At 39.2% G+C, this 24134-nt stretch overlaps 1 protein-coding gene across 3 annotated transcripts; it reads left to right on the top strand.

Annotated features, from left to right (window-relative positions):
• Positions 1-153: 153 nt before the first annotated feature.
• ZCCHC10 (zinc finger CCHC-type containing 10) lies at positions 154-21088 on the top strand. 3 transcript variants are annotated; one of them, XM_038552152.1, is made up of 4 exons: positions 154-260; positions 15780-15944; positions 18375-18449; positions 19095-21088. In XM_038552152.1, the coding sequence occupies exons 1-4, from the start codon at positions 220-222 to the stop codon at positions 19360-19362; spliced, it is 549 nt and encodes a 182-aa protein (XP_038408080.1). In that variant the 5' UTR covers positions 154-219; the 3' UTR covers positions 19363-21088. The 3 variants fall into 3 exon arrangements, with proteins under 3 accessions (XP_038408080.1, XP_038408078.1, XP_038408079.1); XM_038552150.1 differs by lacking the exon at positions 154-260 and adding an exon at positions 3747-4401; XM_038552151.1 differs by lacking the exon at positions 154-260 and adding an exon at positions 3775-4401 and having other exon boundaries at positions 18408-18449.
• Positions 21089-24134: the final 3046 nt, after the last annotated feature.

Below are 24134 nucleotides of genomic sequence, written 5' to 3'. Positions count from 1 at the left end.
CATGGGAGACAACCGGCCTCTTTCTTCTTTTCTAAACTACAGACCCACACAGGGGACGAGACACACCACCTCCCCATCCGTAGCTTACCCCAAAGGCTGCCCCAGAAGACCTCCAGGCCTCACTGGCTCCGCCCACGCAGGCGGACGCCGGGGTCGAAGTCCCCGCCCCTTCCGAGGAGTTTCCCAAAACCCCGCGCGGCAGTGCTCAGCCGCGCTAAGATGGCGACTCCCATGCATCGGCTCATAGCTCGGAGACAAGCGTAAGTGAGGCCCCGAGTAGGGCCGCGGGGCGGGCTGGGGGCGGGGAGAAGCGCGTCAGCCGGCGGGTGAGCAGGGGCCGGGATGCGGGGCTGGTATCGGATCTTCCGTGTGGACGGGCGGAGGGTGGTCGTGCCTCTCACTTGTTGCTGCTCCACAGGGGCTCGGCCCGGGTGATAAGTTTGGTGTCCAAGGGCTAGTGATTGCGTGGAAGATGACTGCGTAAGGTCCACGGGGCGGGACCCAGGTTGCGGGGTGGGTGAGTGTGTGTTGGGGGGAGGGTCTGAAGAGAGCCCAGCGTTTGCTTTCCGCGCTGGAGACGCCGAGGAGTTGGGCACTAAGTGGCGTATGCCCCTTGGCCCCCCCAGCCGCCCACCCTGTGCGTGGCCGGAGGAAGCCTAAAGGGACCCCTTCCGCTCTCACCGACGTAAACCTTAGCTTGCTCTGCAGCTTCCAGCCCAGCTGGCTTTTCCTACCCCCCTTCCTATCGCCTTCCCTAGAAGCAGCCTGACCACAATGCCGGTTTTCCGCCCGAGTTATTTTCTCGCTTTCTGCCATTTATTCTCTTCAATAAATAACTGATTCATCATCTGTTTCTCGCTGTCAGATTTTGGGTGTGAAGAAAAAGAGGTGTTCAAGATAGGAATCTCTGCTTTCAGGAAAGTTACATTCCATTCGTTAAGAGTCGATAAACTGAACATTTTAAGTAAATACAGTTGGTGTTAAGAGCTTTGAAGGAAATAAGAGGTGATGGAAAGAAAGGCCCAGGTTACATTGGTAGGACTGGAAAGACATCCCTGAAGAGGTGGCGTTTAAACAGATTGAAAGTGTGAGAAAAGAGCCAGACGTGAGAACATTTGGGGGAAAAGCATTAGACGGTACCATAATTCCTTTGAGACAGAAAAGAACTTTAGTTTTGGGTGTTTTTGTTTGTTTGTTTGTTTGTTTGTTTTTAAGATGTATTTATTTATTTATTTATCTATGATAGACACAGAGAGAGAAAGAGAGAGGCAGAGACACTGGCAGAGGGAGAGGCAGGCTCCATGCACGGGGAGCCCGACACGGGATTCGATTCCGGGTCTCCAGGATCAGGCCCTGGACCAACGGCAGGCGCCAAACCGCCGAGCCACCCCAGGAAGTGGCGGGGAGGGGGAGGGGGAGTAGTTTCTTAAACTGGCTATACAGCCAGTTTGGAGCTAAACATGAGGCTGGATCCCTGACCCTGAGATGATGACCTAAGTGGAAATCAAGAGTTCACTGCATAACTGACTGAGCCATCCAGGCTCCCCAAGAACGTTAGTTTTTAAGAACTGAAAGCTGGCGATAATAGCTGGTGACCAAGAGACTGTGGCACAAGAAGTGCCATGGACACATAATGCAGGTATTGTCCAAAATGCCCCTGTACTGTAAAGCGTTTTTTCTTCTACCCCCCTGCACACCTTAACAATCTGCCATTTTTTCATTCTCTTAGCATTTCATGCTGTTACCATTTGCAAGTCCATAACATATCACTCATAGTCTGCTTGCATATATATGTGTGTGTTTCTTTTTACATTTCTGTTTTTTATTTTTTATTGTTTTTTTTCCTTCTCTTCTCTCCATCAGATTCTACCTTTCACACCTAATGAAGAGTTCTTTGAGCATCAAGATGAAGACCTAGGGAGTCAGAGTAGTATGCCTGGTGGAGAAGGCTTTGAAGTCAGACAATTCTAAGGTTATGAATAGAGTGAATTTAACAATAGGTGTGCTACATTGGGTTTCCAGGGTCTCTAACACTCAGATTTGTTCTTTTGAGTGTTAGTTCCACACTTGGATAGGTTCATTCCGTTGGTCTCAAGATGGCTCACTATCTTTGGTCCTTTATATCCTCTCAACTTCAACTTGATAGCATATCATTTGTCTAGATTGAATCATGTCTATGGGATTGTGATGCTCTGATTTGCAGATCTCATTCTTTTACCAGCACAATTGGATGGATCTCTATAAACCAATGATAAGCTAGATAGGTAGTTAAAATAGATAATAATTTTAAATTATTTTAAATTTTAAAATAGATAATAATTTGCCACTAGGGTGACAAAACCAAGCAATGTCCACTTAAATATGAAGTGAAAGACTTTTAGCATCTAAAGAGTATTTCTATTATTTCAGAAGTAATAGAAAGTTGAACAAATACTGTTTTTCTATGGAATGCCTGTATTTTGTACATGAGCTACACAGAAAAATAAAAGACAAATCTTACCTCTAGGAGCTTCTTGTCTTGTTGGCAAGAAAACAAATGGTGTATAATAAAAGTAGTCATGGTATACAGAGTAAATCCTCAGGGAGTTGGAGAAGGAGACTTTTAGCATTTAGGGGAATCTGGTAGAGTTTGGGGAATATTTTGGGGGGAGAAACAAGAGGAACCATTACTTATCATTTTGTGTTCATCAGAAAGTTTTAATGTTATTTATAAAAAGCACATATTCCATAATAACAAGTTTTAGACTTTTTTTTTTTTAAATTGGTTATAAGAAGTTGAGAAAGTACTGTTGTTCTTTTTTTAAGACTCTGGACTAGTAGAGGGGAGGGAGGAAATAAAAGAGAAAAAAAAAGAGAGAGAGAGACAGCCTAAATTTGAACTTCTTATTCAGCAGATCTTTCAGGGAGTTAACTTTAAATCAATTGAAATGAAATTACTTTCAGTTTGTTAATTGTAATTACATCTGCTTATATGTAAGTAAATTGTAGAATCTTGGCACTATCTGGGGTCATTTCTTCTGCTAAACCTTCCACTGGATTCCAGTACTGTCTTCATCATCCAGGGGAATTATCTAACTTTAGCTTGAGGACCTTCAGGAAGGACATACTTACCTCCTAAAGTAGCCCGTTAGCTTTTTCAAATCTGTCAAAAAGTTTATGTGGAACTGAAGGGAAAATAATATTTATGAAGCTAAACCCCGCTCCTTTCTAATTTCCTAGGTTTGGACCTAAACTGTGGTTTCAGTTAATTAAAAACCCTAGGTGTTGGATGCGTGGGTGGTTCAGTCAGGTAAGCATCTGCTTTCAGCTCAGGTCATAATCGCAGAGTCCTGGGATCGAGCCCCATGTCCGGCTCCCTGCTCAGTGGAGAGTCTGCTTCTCCCTCACCATCTTCCCCTCTTCCACATTATGTGCTCGCTCTCTTGCGCTCTCTCTCTCTCTCTCTCTCTCAAATAAATAAAATCTTTAAAAAAAAAAAAAAAACCTAAGTGTTAATCAAGGTGTGATCAATTGCCATCAAGTCAGGCTTCCTCTGTCTTGTATTGATTTTCAGGACTTAAGTGTTAGACTTACTTTTACCCTTGTTAAATTTCATCTTGTTAGATTTGACACTGAGTTTTACTCTGTCAAGACCTTTTTTTTTTTTTTTTTTTTAAGATTTTATTTATTTATTCATGAGAGACACAGAGAGCGAGAGAGGCCGAGACACAGGCAGAGGGAGAAGAAGGCCCCATGGAGGGACCCTGACATGGGACTTGATCTGGGGTCTCCAGGATCACGCCCTGGGCTGAAGGCAGTGATCCACCTGATCCAGCTGAGCCACCCAGGCTGCCCTCAAGACCTTTTTGGATCTTCATTTGGTCATCTTTTGTATTAGCCCTTTCTCTTAGCTTTGTGTCGGCTACAGGTTGGATAAATAGGCACATCTGTGCCCTCCCAAGTCATTTCTAAAATGTTGAACAAGTCCAAACTGAAGACCAAGGCCTCAAGCCATCACTGGATACCTCTCTATACATTTACTTCAACCTATTAAACAGTAGTCTGTTGTCCATGATGATCAACTGATCTACCTAGTTATTCTGTTTTGTTCACAAGGATGTTGTAAGAGACTTTCCAAGATGCCTTATTGAAATTCAAATACCCAAAAGCCAATAAGGGTATTAGGTATAATGATTTGATAGTTGGTGATCAGGGCTTTTCTTTCTGAATGGATTTAATAAATCTAGCCAGAATTTTGCCTGGAATGGATGTCAAGTTCAGTGTTCTACTTTGTGGAATCTACCTTTCTCCCCACTTTGAAAATCAAAACTGCATTTGCCTACTTCCAGTCTTTCACTTCTGTTTGCCAGGATCTCTCAGATTACCAGCAGCAGTACAGTCATCTCACCTGGAAAATCTCTGGTATGTTTAGGGAGCAGTTACTTGGGCTGTGTGACTTAAACATATTCAGAATGGATAGAAGGGCTCTGTTACCCACCCCTCACTATCTTGGGGTTCAGTTCTACTCTTCTAATCATGCATATAATTGTGTTTGAGTGAAGACGGAAGCAAAATTAAAATAATCCTACTTTTACTCGTAGCCTACAACATCACATTGGTGGTGTGTTCACCTAGCACCCTGAATAATGAGCTATCCGTTTTTTGGTTCTTTAAAAATAGCTTTAGGGGCAGCCCCGGTGGCGCAGCGTTTGGCGCCGCCTGCAGCACAGGGCGTGATCCTGGAGACCCTGGATCGAGTCCCACATCAGGCTCTCTGTATGATGCCTGCTTCTCCCTCTGCCTGTGTCTCTGCCTCTCTCTCTGTGTCTCTATGAATAAATAAATAAAATCTTTAAAAAATAAAAAAATAAAAAATAAAAATAGCTTTAAATATAGCTAAAACACAAAATAATTTGTGTTCTTGATATTTTTCTCAAGCTTCAGCTTATTTTGGTAAGGCATTTATTTATATTAGGTTTAGATGTTTCTGTTACAGGCCTTTGTTGTTGTTTTTTTTTTTAAGATTTTATTTATTTATTTATTTATTTATTTATTTATTTATTTATTTATGAGAGACAGATAGGGAGAGGCAGAGACACAGGCAGAGGGAGAAGCAGGCTCCATGCAGGGAGCCTGACGTGGGACTTGAGCCCAGGTCTCCAGGATCACACTCTCAGCTGAAGGCGGTGCGAAACCGCTGAGCCCCCAGGGCTGCCCTGTTATAGGCCTTTGGCACTCTACTGTATTCTTTAGTTATATGTTCCTTTGAAAAATATCTTTTATGATTTGTTTTACGATTTCACATGCAATCCATGTTCATTATAGGAAAGTTGAAAATACAGATAATGAGAAAATATGCTATAATCATACCTCAAAGATAATCATTTTTACATTTTAATGTATAACCTTTCAGGTCATTTTTAACTTTTTTTAAAAAAATATTTTATTTATTTATTCATGAGAGACACAGAGAGAGAGGCAGAAACACAGGTAGAGAAGCAGGCTCCATACAGGGAGCCCAATGTGGGACTCGATCCTGGGACCCCGGGATCATGCCCTGGGCCGAAGGCAAACGCTCAACTGCTAAACCACCCAGGCATCCCCATTTTTAACATTTTAAATGGCCTCATAGTGTTCTTTATGGATAAACAATAACTTTTGGCCATTTCCTTTGCTCTTGCATAATTATTAGGTTTACTCTTTTTTTCTTTTCTTTCTTTCTTGAGTATAGTTGACACACAATGTTATGTTACAGTTATACACTACTGATTCCACAAGTTTATACATTATGCTATGCTCCGTGCAAGTGTAGCTACCATCAGGTTTACTCTTATAAACCACATTGTATCTCCTATAATAAATATACAACTCAATTTTTGCATACATCCATTATTCTCGGTTAACTGATATAGACATTTTTAAATCCAGTTTACTGATGTTTAATTTACATTTAACAAAATTCATTTTTTTATTGAAAGAGATCATGTGTGAGCAAGTGAGGGAGGGGAGGGGCATGGGGGTGCAGAGGGAGAGAGAATCTTAAGCAAGCTCCATGCCAGAACCCAGTGTAGGGCTCAGTCTCATGACCCTGAGTCCATGACCTGAGCTAAATCAAGAAACAAATGCTTAACCAACTGAGCCACTCTCTTTTTATTTTTATTTTTAGATTTTTTTATTTTTAAGTAATCTTTCCACCCATTGTGGGGCTTGAATTTATAATCCCAAGATCAAGAGTTGCATATTCTACCAACAGCCAAGGGCTCCAAAATTTATCCTTTTTAATGTACAGTTCTATGAATTCTGACAGATACCGATAGTCAGATAATCATTACCAAAATTAAGATATAGAACAATTTTATCATGAAAAATTTCTTCATGAGCCTTTGTAAGTAAACCCTTTACCCCACCCTCAGCCTCTGGAAACCACTGATTTTTTTCTGTCCCTATAATTTTACCTTTTCTAGAATGTTGTGTGAATAGAATCTATAAACCTTTTGAGTCCAGTGTCTTTCACTTGGTTAATTAATTCATTTGAGATCCACTGAAGTTCTTGCATGTATTAATAGTGCATTCTTCTTTTTTAAATTGTTTCTAATAGTATCCCATTGTATACATATACCAGTTTGTCCATTTGCCAGTTGAAGGATATTTTTATTGTTTCCAGTTTGAGGTTATTTTGAATAAAACTGCTATCATGTATATTTTTCTTGTTGTTTTTGAGAGAGTTTGTGCCAGAGTGTGGGGAGGGGAGGGACAGAGGGAGAGGGAGAAACAATCTTAAGTAGACTCCACGCCCACCTTGAGCCCTATGCAGGGCTTGACCTCACAACCCTGGAATCATGACCTGAGCCAAAATCAAGAGTCAGGCAGTTAACCAGCTGAGCCATCCAGGGCCCCCCATATAGTCTTTTGTGTAAACTTAAGTTTTTCTTTTTCTTAAGTAAATAATCTAAGAGTGGATTGCTTGACCATATAGTAACTTTATTAGAAACCTTATTGGAAACTGGCAGACTTTTTCAGTTTGTCTTTTTGCACATCACAATCTGATTATTCCAGTACCAGTAGTTGAAAAGACATTTTTCTCTACCAAATTTTTCTTGCATCTTTTTTTTTTTTTTTAAGATTTTATTTATTTATTCATGAGAGACAGAGAGACAGAGGCAGAGACATAGGCAGAGGGAGAAGCAGGCTCCCTGCAGGGAGCTAGATGTGGGACTCAATCCCAGGACCCCGGGATCACAACCCGAGCCGAAGGCAGATGCTCAATGCTGAGCCACCCAGATGCCCCTTTTTTGCACCTTTGTCATAAAACAGCTTCTGAAAAAAGGGTACCTTAACAGTCTTAAGTTTTCTGATCCCATGAGTATGTGTGTGTGTGTATTCATTTTTTATGAATACTTTAACTCACTGATGTTTTATAATTCAGTGTAGAGGTGTTGAACAACTTTCATCAGGGTTATCTGTATTGTAGTGGTGTTTTTTAAAATTTCAGTTGTTTTATTTCAGTTGTTTGTTGCTGGTATGTAGAAATACAATTGACTTTTGTATATTGACCTTGTATCCTGTGACTTTACTAAGTAGTTCTGTTTTAGATTCCTAGGAATTTTCCAGGTGGATAATCATCATTTATACTATCTTTTTTGATGTACATTTTTAAGATTTTTCTTCTAGTTACTAAATGGCCCTTCAGAAAGTTGGTGCAACTTATATTCTTACCAGCAGTTAAGAATATATATCTTATCATATGCAGAGTGCCATTCTTTACCTCTGCCATCAATAGGTTATCAATGTAGCAGGCATGTCCTACTATTTTAGGTATTAAAGGTCATTTCACATAAAAAGCCTATACCACTAGAACACTTCCTTAGGGCTTAGCTTAGAATATAGAAATAGAATATTGTAGGGACTCCTGGGTGGCTCAAGAAGTTAAGCGTCTGGCTTCAGCTCAGGTCATGATCCCAGGGTCCTGGGATCAGGCCCCACATCAGACTCTCTGCTCAGTGGGAAGCCTGCCTTTACCTCTCCGTGGCGCTCCCCCTATTTATGCTGTCTCTCTCTCTCTCTCTCTCTCTCTCTCTCTCTCTGTCAAATAAATAAATAAAATCTTAGGGGCGCCTGGGTGGCTCAGTGTTTGAGCATCTGCCTTTGACTCAGGGCGTGATCCCGGAATCCCGGGATTGAGTCCCATGTCAGGCTCCTTGCAAGGAGCCTGCTTCTCCTTCTGCCTACGTATCTGCCTCTCTCTGTCTGTGTGTCTCTAATGAATAAAAACATAAAATCTCTTAAAATAAATAAAATCTTAAATAAAAAAAAGAATTGTAATATTGTGAATCGGGTATCCATATGGTTAGAAAAAATGCTAATCTTATTTATTTTGAAATTATAGTTCTGCCTCATTCAGCACTCTGAAAGATTGGTATTTTTAGGGGTGATTAATTAATGGTTAAAATAGGGACACCTGAGTGGCTCAGCGGTTGAGCATCTACCTGCCTTTGGCCCAGGGTGTGATCCTGGAGTCCCAAGATTGAGTCCCACATCAGGCTCCCTGCATGGAGCCTGCTTCTCCCTCTGCCTGTGTCTCTGCCTCTGTCTCTCCATGTCTTTCATGAATAAATAAATAAATTCTTTCAAAAAGAATTAATATTTAAAATATGTCAATCGTAGATAGGCTTTAGATATTTGTGAATATTCTATTTATAACAACAGAAAACTCCACAATGCTGGTGGATAATATTTTTAATAGGTGGCATCTTAAGTTGTAAGTTTCTTAATATTGGGGCACCTGGGGGGCTCAGCCAGTTGAGCCTCTGACTCTTGTTTTCAGCTGAGGTTATAATCTCATGGGGTTGTGGAATCAAGCTCCACATTGGGCTTTGTGCTCAGTGGGGAGTCTGCTTGAAGATTCTCTCCCTCTGCCCCCTCTCCACTTGCTCCATGCATGCTCTCTTTTTTTCTTCCTCTCAGATAATAAATAAATCTTTAAAAAAATAATAAAATTGATTAAAAAAATAAGTTTCTTAATACTGGGAAAACAGCCTATGATTGGAGAAGACTTTATTTCCTTGATTCTAAGAGGCTTCCCCACACTACCAATTGTATTTTCTTTGTTAGGAAATATTGTGAAAGGCTTTGAAATGGATTTCAAAACAAAGATTACTAGGTGTCTTGTCTAATCCACTCTTCCTGGCTATGTGACTCTATAAGGGCCTATGCATCATTGTCTTTGAGCAATTTTATAACTCTAAGTTTGTAGGAAACTGGTAGAACATATTTTTACCCATAAAAATGTACAGTTGATTCTTGCAATGTAGCTATTAACTAGTTTTTAACTATCTGTAAATTCAAATATTTCAGCATTCCTGATTGCATATATATGTGTATTGTTTGAATTCTCTTTTGAACCAGTTGCACCATCTTACTGATTCCTTTATTAATTAATGATTAAATAAAACCTTTAACATATGTTTGTTTTATATATATTTGTATGAGAGTCATGATTTTGCACTTTTTACAAGTTATCTTTGTTTCTGAATTTACTATTTCTGCAGTGCATCTTATTTTTTTTTAATGAATTTATTTTTTATTAGTGTTCAATTTGCCAACATATAGAATATCACCCAGGGCTCATCCCGTCAAGTGCCCACCTCAGTACCCGTCACCCAGTCACCCCCCCCCCCACCTCCCCTTCTACCACCCCTAGTTCGTTTCCCAGAGTTAGGAGTCTTTCATGTTCTGTCTCCTTTTCTGATATTTCCCACTCATTTTTTCTCCTTTCCCCTTCATTCCCTTTCACTATTTTTATATTCCCCAAATGAATGAGACCATATGTTGTTTGTCCTTCTCCGATTGACTTATTTCACTCAGCATAATACCCTCCAGTTCCATCCACATTGAAGCAAATGGTGGGTATTTCTCGTTTCTAATGGCTGAGTAATATTCCATTGTATACATAAACCACATCTTCTTTATCCATTCATCTTACAATGGACACTGAGGCTCCTTCCACAGTTTGGCTATTGTGGACATTTCTGCAGTGCATCTTATAATTCTGTATATGTTAAATGTGTTAGTGGTAGCTTTTGCCTCAAAAGCTAATATTAAGGCCATAGAGTGTTTTATTATTGTTGCTCTTAAAAATTCACTATGACATTAGATACTCAGATAAGGCCTGAGGGGCACCTAAGTGGTTCCAGAGTCCTGGGGTCAAGCCCCACATCAGGCTCCCTGCTCAATGGGGAGCCTGCTTCTCCCTGTGCCCCTCACCCCACTTGTGCTTTCTCTCACTCTCTTTCCATCTCTCAAATAAATAAAATCTTAAAAAAAAAAGATAAGATCTGAAATTACAGTCATGGGTTTGGCAGTTGCTTGGTAACATTTAAGAACTATTACTAAACAAAAACCTGAGTCTTTATTATCTTTTTTTTTTAATTTTTTTTAAAATTTATTTATGATAGTCACACAGAGAGAGAGATCGAGGCAGAGACATAGGCAGAGGGAGAAGCAGGCTCCGTGCACCGGGAGCCCGACGTGGGATTCGATCCCGGGTCTCCAGGATCACGCCCTGGGCCAAAGGCAGGTGCTAAACTGCTGCGCCACCCAGGGATCCCTATTATCTTTTAATATTACATCTACTGACATAGTTTTTCTTCACTTGTAACCTTATTTCTTCAGATTAGAATCAATTTAAATTTTGGACACATGCTAAAACTAAATTATTGTCAAGATTACAGAACCTGGCCCACAATGCAGGAATTAATTAATGAAAAAGCCCATAATAAGCAATATATGTTCTCTTAAACACTTGACTATTTCAGCAATCATTCATTTTACAAATATCTACTGAACACCAATTATGTGTTCTCCAGGGATAAAAGAGGTGACTGCTATCAGTCAAAATTAAGAACCCAGCAACTTATCATGCAACCATGGTATGAGAAAATTTAAAGTTCCTTGTATTATTATTCCACACAATTGATTAGCCTAATATGTAGATTGACAATAATAACTGCCAATTAATTGTGTATTACGTACGCCAGATGCCTTACTGCTTGCTATATAAACATCCCAGTCTATAGAGTGAGGATAATGCTTTCAAACTCACTGAGTTGTTATGGAGATTGGATGTGATTATGCATAGCTGATACTTAGTTAAATTCCTGGCACCCAGTAAGTATAAGCCATGATTATACTTTGATGATTTTGCATGATTCTCACAATAACCTAGTAATGTAGGTATTGCTACATTTCTTTTCTTTTTTTTTTAAATTTTATTTATTTATTCATGAGAGACATAGAGAAAGAGAGAGAGGCACAGACACAGGCAGAGGGAAAAGCAGGCTCCATGCAGGGAGCCTGACGTGGGACTTGATCCCGGGTCTCCAGGATCACGCCCTGGGCTGAAGGCGGCGCTAAACCACTGAGCCACCCGGGCTGCCCTATTACTACTTTCTTAGAAGAGGAGGAAACTAATGTTCCAAAATCACTTTGCCAAAGAGCCTACAGCTATGTGGTGAAAGAGCCAAGATTTTTAAAAATCTTTATTGTGAAATACAACACATATACAAAAAAGTTCAAACAACATAATTATGACACTTAACACATTATTATAAAGGGATAATTCCATGTGACTACCACCCAGATCGAGTAATAAAATTGCCAATATGCCAGAAAGCCTTTAAGGCCTTTGCCAGTCATGACTTCCTACCTCCTTCCCAAAGGAAACCAGTGACCCAACATTTATGGTAGTTTTTCCCTTGCTTTTCTTTGTGCTTTTACCATCTTACTATGCACAGGAGTTTAATTTTTCCTGTCTTTGAACTTTATACAGAATCAGACAATTTGGATTCTTTTGAATAATCTGGCTTCTTAGATCTAAGATCTATACAAGTTAAACTATAAAATTTGTTCATTTTTAATACTGTATTTCACTGTAGTCTATGCCATAAATTATCTACTCTACTTCAATGTTACTTCCAATTTTTTAAAATTATTTTTATTTATTTTAAAGATTTCTATTTATTTATTCATGAGAGACACAGAGAGACAGAGACAGAGACACAGGCAGAGGGAGAAGTAGGCTCCACGCAGGGAGCTGGACGCGGGACTCAATCCTGGGTCTCCAGGATCATGACCTGGGCTGAAGGCGGCGCTAAACCGCTGAGCCAGCTGGGCTGCCCTGTTACTTCCAGTTTTGAGGATTATGCTGTTACGAATATTCTTACAGTTTTTCCTCTTCCCTTCTTGAACAAGTTATGCCTAAAGCTATTAAGTAGTGTGGAACAGGGTAGGCTTTCATGCAGAGGGTTGACTTGGCATTGGAGTACTGGGACTGAAGTGGGGATAAGGAAGGGATCTATAATGTCAGCAGGATTGGAGGGCAAGATCCCAGGTAGGGTATGAGATCCCAAGCGAGGTGAGGAAGGTGTCCACACAGGAGCAATTTAGCATAAGTTGTCACCCTAATGGAAAGAACATCTACATAAGGGAGGGGAGGTGTAATTTGGTGTGAAGTGTCAGCCTAAGTGGAAAGAAAAATGTGACTCTAAATGTTATTAGGGCTCCATCAGTCTGATTTCAGGCTGGTACAGGGAAAGTAGATAAGCCTGAAATATTTTGTTGTACCAGAAAACAAAAAAGTGCCTCCCAAATGAAGCCGTGTCAAAAGAATACAGAATCCAACTTAAAAGGATTCCTTTCCACTGACCACATCTAGGACAATCTGAGTATCAAGATAAATTGTGGTAATGGATCGTAAGTCATTGAATAAAATTTACTGAATAAAATAGAAAAATATGAGTTCAAACTGATAAATGAATAAATGAACTAAAAATTTAATGGGCAGGATATTTATGTACTTTATACCAACCCACAAAACAGTTATTAGTTGTTATATTAGTTTTCACTTACAGTTGTATGACAAATCCAGAACTTAGTGGCTTCTGACAAAATATATTTTCTCAGTTTCTCTGGGTTAGGAATCCAGGAATGACTTAGCTGAGGGTTCTAACTCATGTTCTCCCTTGTCCTGGTCAGGATGTTGCAAGGGACTGCAGTCATCCAAAGGCTTCACCAGGACTGCAAGACCTTTTTCCAGGATAGCTCATTCATGGGACTATTGGCAGGAGACCTCAGTTTCTCACTGTGTGGGCTGTTCAAGTGTCTGCATGACATGGCAGTTAGATAACTTAATCTTCAAAGTCACACTCCATTACTCTGCTTTATTCTGTTAGAAGCAAGACACTAAGTCTAAGCCCCATTCAAGATAAGAGGAATTAGGGCTCTACCTCTTGAAGTAAGGAGTATCAAAGAATTTGTGAACATTAATTTAAAACCACCACAATTGGGCAGCCCCGGTGGCACAGCGATTTAGAGCCGCCTGCAGCCCGGGGTGTGATCCTGGAGACCCGGGATCGAGTCCCACGTCGAGCTCCCTGCATGGAGCCTGCTTCTCCCTCTGCCTGTGACTCTGCCTTTCTCTCTCTCTCTCTGAATAAATAAATAAAATTAAAAAAAAAAGAAATGTAGTAATACCTCTCCTTAATCAGGAGATCAAAGTGCAATAATAAGACAAATTGTAGTTTTTGTCACCTGGTAGGAATACAGTGAGGACAGCACACTTCTGTTATATTTCTGTCAAAGATGCATGGCCAGAATCTAATCATGTAGAGATATCAGATATGGTAGTTGACCTTCAAAATGACCCCCAATGATCCCTGCCTTCTGGTATTCACACTCTTGTGTAGTTTCCTCCCACATTATACTAGGGTTGGTCTGTGTGACGATTAGAATACTGCAAAAGTGATGGTATGTCATTTCTAAACTTAGGTTATAAAAGACTGACTTCATTCTTAAGTTGTCTTGGTCACTCCCTCTGGAGAAAGCCATGTTATGAACAGCCCTATAAAGAGGACAACAGGCAGGGAACTGAAGCTTCCTACTGAGAGCTCTATAAGTGAGCTTAAAAGCAACTTGAAGCATGTTCTACAAATAAGCTGGCCAAGGGATGACTGGTTGGCTCAGGGTGTGATCTCGGGGTCTTGAGATCAAGTCCCACATCGGGCTCCCTGCAAGGAGCCTGCTTCTCCCTCTGCCTGTGTCTCTGTCTCTCTGTGTTTGTCTCTCATGAATGAATAAATAAAATCTTAAAAAAAAAAAAAAAAAAAAGAATTGGGCAGCCCGGGTGGCTCAGCGGTTTAATCTTTGGCCCAGGGTGCAATCCTGGGGACCCGGGATCAAGTCCCACATCGGGCTCCCTGCATGGAGCCTGTTTCTCCCTCTGCCTGTGTCTCTGCCTCTCTCTCTCTCTCTGGGTATCTCATGAATAAATAAAATCTTAAAAAAAAAAAAAGAATTGTGAGTTGATAAGTCATCAGGTTGGCAACTTACAAATGGTTCAGGAAAAATAGTTCTTTGAATGATACTTACAAATTTTCTGTAAGGTTATGATTCTTTAAAAAATTTTAAGAGCTACATAAAAGAAACCAATATTCTTAAACATGTTATCTGGTATAGCTGTGCATTAATTCCGTGCTTTTGTTTTTGTTTTGAGAGTGCTTACACGATGGGGGGTGGCTGAGAAGGGGCAGAGGAAGAGGGAGAGAGAGAATCTTAAGCAGGCTCCACACCCAGTATGGAGCTTGCCCCAAGGGTCCATCTCACAACCCTGAGATCCTGACCTAAGCCACCCAAGTGGTACTGCAGTGATTTCTATTATTATATAAATAAATACTTATAAGTAGAATTGCTGAATCATGGAGTGTGCATCTCTTCAACTATAGTAAATTTTTTTCAAAATGGTTGTACTAGTTTGCATTCATCCTCACAATGTGTGGGTGCATGTCCCTCTTGCTATGTATTCTTGCTAACATTTGCTATCATCAGTTTTTAATTTTAGTCTTTCTGGGATCCCTGGGTGGCGCAGCGGTTTAGCGCCTGCCTTTGGCCCAGGGCGCGATCCTGGAGACCCAGGATCGAATCCCACGTCAGGCTCCCGGTGCATGAAGCCTGCTTCTCCCTCTGCCTGTGTCTCTGCCTCTCTCTCTCACTGTGTGCCTATCATAAATAAATAAAATTAAAAAAAAAAAAAATATTTTTAATTTTAGTCTTTCTGGTACCTGTTGGGTAGTTTCTTCAGGGTGTTTTGTTTTTCAGGTATTTATTTGTTTGAGAGAGAAAGCTCACATGCAAGAGAGGGACAGGCAGAGGGAGAGGGGAAAGAGTATCAAGCAGACTCCACACTGAGCTTGGAGCCTGACTTAGGGCTCAATCTCACAACCCTGAGATCACGATCTGAATGGAAACCAAGAGCTGGACTGTATTCCATATACAATTGGTTTATTCTTAGGGTATAACTCTTCAGAGGCCTAATTCTGGATAGTTTGTCTTCCTAGCTTTTTGTAAGTGAGGTTTATCCTGTTAAGTTGGGCAAACATTCCCAGCACAAAAATTCACTTAAATACAGAGATGGCTACTTGTTCTTTGCCCCATTGTTAGTTCTTTGATGCCTCAAGCAGATTATTAAAAATGTTTTGACATTCTTTTCTATTTCTGAGCTATCTAGTCTGCCATTACTAGATTGGAATTAAGGAATGAAGATTTGAACTCAGTTCTGTCTAACTTTGAAGGTCCATGTACTTATTATACTGCCTTGTGACTAAATCTAACACAATAAACAATTTAAAGTATAAAAATATTTTTACTTTTGACCTAAAAATGTTCATATTTTTATATTTTCAAGGTAGAAAATGTCAAGTCAAAATTTTAAGGCCTGTGTTCTTTTTTTTTTTTTTTTTCCTCTGTAGTGAAGCAAATAAACAACATGTAAGATGTCAGAAATGCTTGGAATTTGGACATTGGACTTATGAATGCACCGGAAAAAGAAAATACTTGCATAGGCCTTCAAGAACAGCAGAACTAAAGAAAGCTTTAAAAGAAAAAGAAAACAGATTATTATTATTGCAACAAAGGTAAGTTGGCCTGTGGTTTCCAAAGGAGTATTATTTATTGATAGAGTTTATTCATCAACTAAATGGCTCATGGTGGTTATCCAGATTTAGATTATACTGTTAGCTAATGTCTAATGAGTGCTTACTAATGTGCCAGGCTGTGTATTAAGCTCTTATAAGTGTTAACTTGTTTAAGCATCACCTCTGTACCATTAAAGTATGTGCCATTCTCCCCATTTTACATGTGGAGAACCTGGGGCCTAGAGAAGTTGAGTTACTTGTCAGTGTCACACAGCCAGTAAGTGGGAAAATTAAGTGTTGAACCAGCCAGTCCATGCTCTTTATCACTTTGCTTTGTTGACTCAGCTGCCAGTGAAATGGCAGCAAGAATCCTACAAGGTAGATGATATGAGCTGTTAGCCGTAAAGATAAAATGGCCAGTTATTTTACCAGCAAAATGGTTTATTTGGGAATAGCAGAGGAATTGCAATCCAAGACAAGCAAACTGTGGCAAGCTATAGGCAAGTCCAGAGAAAAGACAGGGGCTTGGTTTTGTTGAGGAAAAGAGGAAATTGGGAAAGGTGAGTGAGAGTTCAAGCTTCTCGTTGGATGACTGTGACAGTTTCTCATGGGCTGTTTTTATTTGCGAGGCAAGAAGAAAATTTTCCTTCCTCCTGCTGGAATAGTAAATTAAGCTTCTTCCTCCTGAGGAGCAAGGTACTGGTCTCTGTGTGGGGGTCTGCACTTGTGGATGGAAGGTAGTGTGTGAGTGCTCCCCCTTCAGGGCTTCCCAAGTCCATTTTAGATACCATTCCCTTTATCTTCACAGAGCTGATCTGGAAAGATATCCAAGATACTTAAGACTATAAACAAAGGTAGAGAACAGAATATATATATATGTGTATGTGTGTAATATTTCTATTATTTATGTTAAAAAAGAAAAAAGGAATAATAGAATTTTTTTTGGAAACAGAAATGATGTGTAATAGTGGCTCCTTTCTAGGAGAACTGGGTAGGAGAGAAACTGGAAATGTGTTATTTACTCTTTTGTGTCCTTTGAATGAAGCTTTGAATAAAGCTCTTAAAATTGCTATGAATTAAGTAAGTAAACATGTTTTAGAAACTGAAATAGGAAGGTGTCAGGTGTACACAGTGCTGTAGATTACAAGCAGCATCTTCATGAGTACTGTAGTATAGTACTACATTTATATATATATAAAATAGTGTCTGAAACAGGTAGACTTGTCAGGCAGTGATCTCCCAGTTAGTGGACATGATGGTTCTTCAGAGCTTGTGCAGAAATAGACAGGTAATCAATTTTTTGGGTCATCAACATTCATATATAATTTTTCCAAAAATAAATTTATGTTAGTACTTTCCTGCTCATCCTCCTTTTCTACTTCCCTTTTCTTCATGTATAAAAATTTAGACATTTTTGAAATACTGGTGTTTGTACTAAGAAAGTAGATAGCTCTAATTATTGGGAATAAATTCTTTTGTAATTTTTTTCCCAGCAAAATTGAAGAAAGACCTAATTGAGCTACCAATTTAAAAGTATTTTTTAGGGGTGACTGGGTGGCTCAGTCAATTAAGCATCCAGCTCTTGATTTTGGCTCAGGTCATGATCTCAAGATCATGAGATCAAGCCCTGCATTGGGCTCCATAAAAGGTATAGGGCCTGCTTAAGATTCTCTCTCTCCCTCTCCCTCTCACCCTCCCCCCCAATAATAAATAATAAATAAAAGTATTTTTTTAAGATATTATTTATTTACTTTATCATGAGAGACCCAGAAAGAAAAGCAGAGACATAGGCAGATGGAGAAGCAGGCTCCATGCAGGGAACCTGATGTGGGAGTCGATCCCGGGACTCCAGGATCATGCCCTGGGCCCGAAGGTAGGCGCTAAACCTCTGAGCCACCCAGGGATCCCCAATAAAACTATTTTTTAATGATTCATCTTTGTGACTTGTGGACCACATCATCGGAGATATTCAAACAGTGACATCACTACAACAATACTCTATTTCCATCTATCTATTTAGGGTAAGAAGGTTTCTTAGGGTTAAATCTATAAATGTTAAATACAGGAATTGAATTAATGCTGAACATTGTCACAATCTAGCAGTAAGATCCAGAGATACATGAGCTAGAAAAACAATCGATGCATTTCAAATAAATTTACTTTGATGTGTGATAATTATTAAAATGTGTAATGTATTCCTATATTATTTTAATCAATTACATAGTAATATTAGTAATGGCAACTCAATTCAGAATTTTATTTTTTAGAAAGGGAGTAAGAGAGGGGCAGAGGGAGAGGGAGAGGCAGGTTATAACAAGAATTACTGGGCTCCGTACATGCCACAAAAGACAGAGTGTTTCTCCAGTGAAAGACAGTTTGGGGGATAGCTGAAGGGTTTATATGAACTGTGTATAATCACTTTATTAACAGGAGCTTCCCCCTCTCTCCCTTCATGTTTATCAGCATCGGAGAAACTAATGTAGAAAGGAAGACCAAGAAAAAAAGGTATGTGTGGCTTTAGGAGTATTATGTGGATAATAAATAATACTAGTGAGAGGAATGGGAAGAATGCTTTAAAAATAATTGTGATAAAGTTTGGATCTGAAGTCTCTTGTTTGTCATTCCTGATTAAGTATCATCCTTATTTCATGATCTGTTCCTCTCTTTACCCAACTGGACCTTTCTGCCTTCACTTTTTTTTCTCCAGCTTTCCAGAGGCTTTCTCCCTGGAAATAGTAAATAATTTCTCTTAAAAATCTCCTATATTAGAATAGGAAATATTATTAGACTGGTAAGAAATTGTTGACCAGCTATATCTGATTCAAAGTAAAGATGTTGAAACACCATGCTACCTGAGGTTTAAGAAAGCCCAGTTGTTCCACTGCAACTTTATTCTAACATTATTCTTCCTGGATCATAGTACAGTAGGAGTACTTATCTTGAATTCTGTCCAAGATAGTTAAAGTGCCAAAGTAAAGGACATTGTGGTTGCCACGGGATTTCTACAGTTATGCAATCCCCAGCGCTTCGGGTCTAGTGATTCCATGCTAGCAGAGCTTCAGTGTATGTAATCGCTTCCCCATGAAATTGCTCTCCAACAATCTGTTAGGTGTCAGCTTCCTGTGCGTGTAACTCCTCACTGTCTACTAGGTCTAAGAGTGTAACCAGTTCCAGCAGCAGTAGCAGCGACAGTTCAGCCAGTGATTCTTCATCAGAGAGTGAAGAAACGTCTACCTCATCCTCCTCAGAGGACAGCGACACTGATGAAAGCTCCTCCAGTTCCTCATCTTCATCCTCCTCCACAAGCTCTTCCTCGTCCTCTGATTCAGACTCAGATTCCAGCTCTTCCAGTAGCAGCAGCACCAGCACAGAGAGCAGCTCTGAGGATGAACCACCAAAGAAGAAGAAAAAGAAATAGAACGCCATCTCTCTTGTACTGCTGGACTCAAAAAATTAATGTGACTTTCGAAAGGGGTATTTAGACTACATTAAGGCCATATAGGGTAACCAGTCAAAATTACTGGAGTTCAAAAATTTCTAAATGTTTTACATCAGAAGAGCATAAAGAGTATTAATGGATTATATATAAGACTTTTTTTATTTTAAGAGTAAATCTTGTTTTTCTTTTTTATTTTTAATATATATCTCTAAAACTTAATCAAAGCTGAATCCAGTAAATCTGTTTTGGGGATGAGACTTATCTTTTCTCCCTGTGAGATAATTGCCATCCTTTGTTATATGTTAGTGCTATGTACCAGACATATTTTCAGGATAATGCATCAGAATATCTGGCAGTGAATTTCTTTTTTTTTTTTTTTTTGGCAGTGAATTTCTAATGCTTTTGGCTGTGTGTTATTATATAAGATTTAATACATTGTTACTATAAAATTAGAAGTGTTCCTCTTAAAAATTGTGCCCTATTTTTATGTTTATGTTCAGAAAGTTATTCTGACTTCTTGTCCTAAATGAAAAGCTCAAGGAACCTGTTATTATATTTATACCTTTTGGATGGTACAAATGTCAAGTTATTGTGTTATATCATCCATTTTCTTCTGGCTCTTAGAGTTACTCTTTTTTTTTTTTTTTTTTTTTTTTTAAGTTCGTGCTGGGCTCGAACTCACAACCCTGTGATCAAGACTTGAGCTGAGATCAAGAGTCAAATGCTTAACTGAATGAGCCACCCAGGTATCCTGTAAAGTTACTCTTTTTCTGAGGAAAATCAATCAGAAGAACCTAAAAAGGAACCAAAATTCTGAAACTACTTAGGAGTCTAATCTTGGTGCCTTTTGATAAATTCTGTGTATTAGAAAAGAGTCATTTAAAAGCCTAACTTAAGGAAAAGTGATACAAGTATCTTTGTGTTGTTATGCTATAAAAGGTAGGAGAGGAAAAAATAGGTACAAAGGTAATTTTAACAGAGAATTAGGGCAATGTTGGTTGCCTTTTATTAAGTTTTTCTAAGCTTTCATAAGGATTGCCTTTTACCATTTTTGCAATTGTGGTATAAGTTTATATGGCAGCTGGTCATATATGACATTCTACTGCATAAATATGAATGACTTGGACTAATCTGGTGTGTTTACATAGCATATACACAGTTGAAGTGTAGCATGAAAGATTAAAAAGAAATATTGCACAATGTTTCTTAAAATACTCTGCTGTGGTGAAATTATTTTGTTTCGCATGACATCATTCTGTGATGTCTTTTAAGCTCTTTGGAAAGAGTTATCATTTGTAGAAAAATCTTGATTCGGGCTAAATATGGGTTTTTAAAACTATGAATGTTGTCTTTTTTATATTTTTATGAGAAAGTAGTAGAAAATTGCTTTTGAAAAAAATGGGCTTCTATTTAAATGTTAAAATATGTGTAACAAATGTTGTAAGTTTAAGAAGCCTGTAATTCCTTGTATGTTTTATAGAACCCTCTGCTTTCAGTGATTGTAAATAAACTCTCAAAACATCATTTCAAAGTCTCCATACAGAAGACATCAACTGACATAGATTTAATAAATAATTAAACATATTTTACAATGTTGGTCATCTCTCCGTAAGGGCATTTTTAGCAGTTAAAGAACATAGAAGAGAAAAGTGTACAGAGGTTGCAACACTTGCAATTGAATAAAACTCCTCATTAGTGCTTATAAGCTTAAGCATCTATTATCTCTTTGCTGTTTTAATACGAGCTCTTATTCATTTTGAGGGTAAGGACATTTAAGTAAATTCTAATTATTTTTACTATTTAACTATTACAACTTGTCTCTGGAGAAGGGCAAGAGGTAGGAATTCTCTTCTTTTCTAGTCACACAGTTCAGTCATAAGAGAATCAGTGGCAAAGTAGAGCTAATTCCAAAGAGTTTCCCCTTACCCTGCCAAAAAGTAAAGATGCAGAACTTGAGTGCCTGGCAAATGTATTAAATATATTATTTCTCAACCACAACCATATCAAGAAAAGTCATTAGATCATAGGTTTTCATTCCAAAACATGTCAGGAATACTTTATCCTGGAATTAAACTACGGTTGTAGGGGGACACCTGGGTGGCTCAGTGGCTGAGCGTCTGCCCTCAGCTCAGGGTATGATCCCAGGGTCCTAGGATTGAGTCCTGCATCGGACTCCCTGCAGAGTTCCCCCCCTGCCTATGTCTCTGCCTCTGTTAGTGTCTCTCATGAATAAATAAATAAAATATTTTTAAAAATAAAATAAAATATGGTTGTAGGCCACATGTTAGCCCTTATAATAGGGAAAAAGTGCAAACAAGGTATACTTCATAGTTTTACTTATTCTTTTAAATTTATTTCAAACTGATTGTAGATTTGCAGAAAAATTGCAAAAATGTTGCTGTTTCCATATATCCCTCACCCTGCTTCCCCTTATGTTAGCCTCATCCATAAGCATAGTTCCCATTAATATCCTTCTTCTGTTCCAGAATATCACCCAGAATATAACGGTTGCTTGTAACTCTGCTACTGTCTGTAACAGTTCCTTAGTCTTTCCTTGTCTTTCATGCACTTATCACTTTGAAAGAGTATTAATCAGTTTTTTTTTGTCTGATGTCCCTCAATTTGGGTTTATTTTATGTTTTCTTGTGATTGAACTGAGGTCATACTTTTTGGAAGAGTATGACCTCAATGAAGCTATGTTCTCCATCCATCCTATCACCGGATGCCTAGTGTCTATGTCTTATATATTATTGGTGATGTTGACCTTGATTACTTGCTTAAGGTGGTTTGTCAGATTTCTCCATTGTAAAGTTCCCTTTTTACTGAATAGATACTTTGAGACTATGTGAATTGTTGCTTCAGACTCATCCACTAGTTTTAGTGGGTCTTGTCTATAATTATTACTGTGATGTTTTGCAAGTGGTGATTTTCTATTTCCCTATCTCCTTCTACACTAATTGGAATTCTATAAGGTAGAGCTATCTCTTTCCCCCCATTTAAAATTTATTTTATTTTCTAAGATGTTATTTGTTTATTTGAGAGAGAGATAGCACAGGTGCAAGAGAGAGCAAGGGGGAGGGTGCAGAGGAAGAGGGAGAAACAGACTCCCTCCTGAGCAGGGAGCCTAATAGGACCTCCATCCTAGGACCCTGGGATCAAGACGTGAGCCAAAGGCAGACACTTAACCAACTGAGACACTCAGGTGCCCTCCTTCTCCTCCATTTTTTAATCTTAATTTTTTGGAGATGGAATTAGCTTTATTTTTTTAAAAAGATTTACTTATTTATTTGAGAAGAGACGGGCTGAGGGAGAGCGAGAATGTCCAGCAGACTCCAGGGGCTGAGCACAGAGCCCTAGAAGGGGCTCAGTCCCATGACCTGAGATCATGACTTGAGCTGAAATCAGGAGTGGGCATTTAACTGACTGAGCCACCCAGGCGCCCCTGCAATTGGCTTTATTAAGCAATTTGTGAATTGGTTAGCATCCCATCAAGCAAGTAGAGAGAGGCTCTTTCCCTATTTATCTAACTGATTATTTATACTATGGATTTAGAAGTTTATTTTGTCCTCTGAGTTAAAGTCCAATAATATCACCGTTTCTTTTGTTGCTCAAATTGTTCCACCTTTGGCTATGAGGAGAGCTCCTTCAGGATAACTTCTTTCTTCTTTCAACAAATCCTCATCGGGCATTTTGTTTGTTCTTAGCATGTCCTTACTTTCTGGAACCACAATATGTTCCAGGTTTCATGTTCCAGGTTCACATCTCCCTGATGCATCTTTGGAACCAACCACATCTCCAAGGGGCCTGCCCTGGTTTTTAACTGAAGAAATGGTGTTTACAATCCATGATGTGGGTGTTGTCTTACTATATTTTAAGCATTTTGAGTACTAGTGTTCTAACATAGTGAGACAAGGCATGGAACCTTTCCATTAGCTGGAAGAAAGAAGGAGTTATCACCTTCAACCTTTCTTATCTACCTACCTTTACTTTTATATGACTTCCTCAGAAGCAATACTTTCTCTAACAGATGGGTGAGGCAGTCTTTAATTAAAAATTGTTCTTGGGGGATCCCTGGGTGGCGCAGCGGTTTGGTGCCTGCCTTTGGCCCAGGGCGCGATCCTGGAGATCCGGGATCGAATCCCACGTCAGGCTCCCGGTGCATGGAGCCTGCTTCTCCCTCTGCCTGTGTCTGCCTCTCTCTCTCTCTCACTGTGTGCCTATCATGAATAAATAAAAATTAAAAAATAAATAAATAAATAAAAGAAAAAAAATTGTTCTTGGGGTGCCTGGGTGGCTCAGTTGGTTAGGCGACCAGCTCTTGATTTCAGCTCAGGTTATGATCTCAGGGTTATGGGAATGAGCCGAGTCAGGCTCCACATTCAGCATGGAGATCTCTCTCTGCCCTTCCCCCATGCCATGCTCTAAATAAGAAAGTAAATAAGTAAATATGTTTTAAAATTTAAGAGGGAGAATGTGCGAGGTGGGGGATCACAGAGGGAGAGGGAAAGAGAATCTCAAGCAAACTTCCCACTGAGCATAGAGCCAGGTGCAAGGCTTGATCTGAAGACCCTGAGATGACAACCTGAGCTTAAATTAAAATAAAATATATTTTTAAAAAAACTTATTATGGCCTCCTTTCCCCTACTATATATAAATTCAGAATGGGCCAAGTAGCCATTTTCTGAAACCAGATTGAGTTGTTGGCAAAAACAAATATTGTGTCTACCGATGACCATACTGCCACAACTTGG

The sequence above is a fragment of the Canis lupus genome, chromosome 11 (genome assembly GCF_011100685.1).
Source record: "Canis lupus familiaris isolate Mischka breed German Shepherd chromosome 11, alternate assembly UU_Cfam_GSD_1.0, whole genome shotgun sequence".
NCBI lineage: Eukaryota > Metazoa > Chordata > Mammalia > Carnivora > Canidae > Canis > Canis lupus.
Note: the sequence above shows the minus strand (reverse complement) of the source record. Positions and strands in the feature narration are given on the sequence as shown.

Coding starts and splice junctions, on each gene's coding strand:
- ZCCHC10 (XM_038552150.1), top strand. CDS start 4,208: ATGGATTTAATAAATCTAGCCAGAATTTTGCCTGGAATGGATGTCAAG. Junction 4,402..15,779: donor TCTCACCTGGAAAATCTCTG/GTATGTTTAGGG, acceptor TTTCCTCTGTAG/TGAAGCAAATAAACAACATG. Junction 15,945..18,374: donor TTATTATTATTGCAACAAAG/GTAAGTTGGCCT, acceptor CTTTATTAACAG/GAGCTTCCCCCTCTCTCCCT.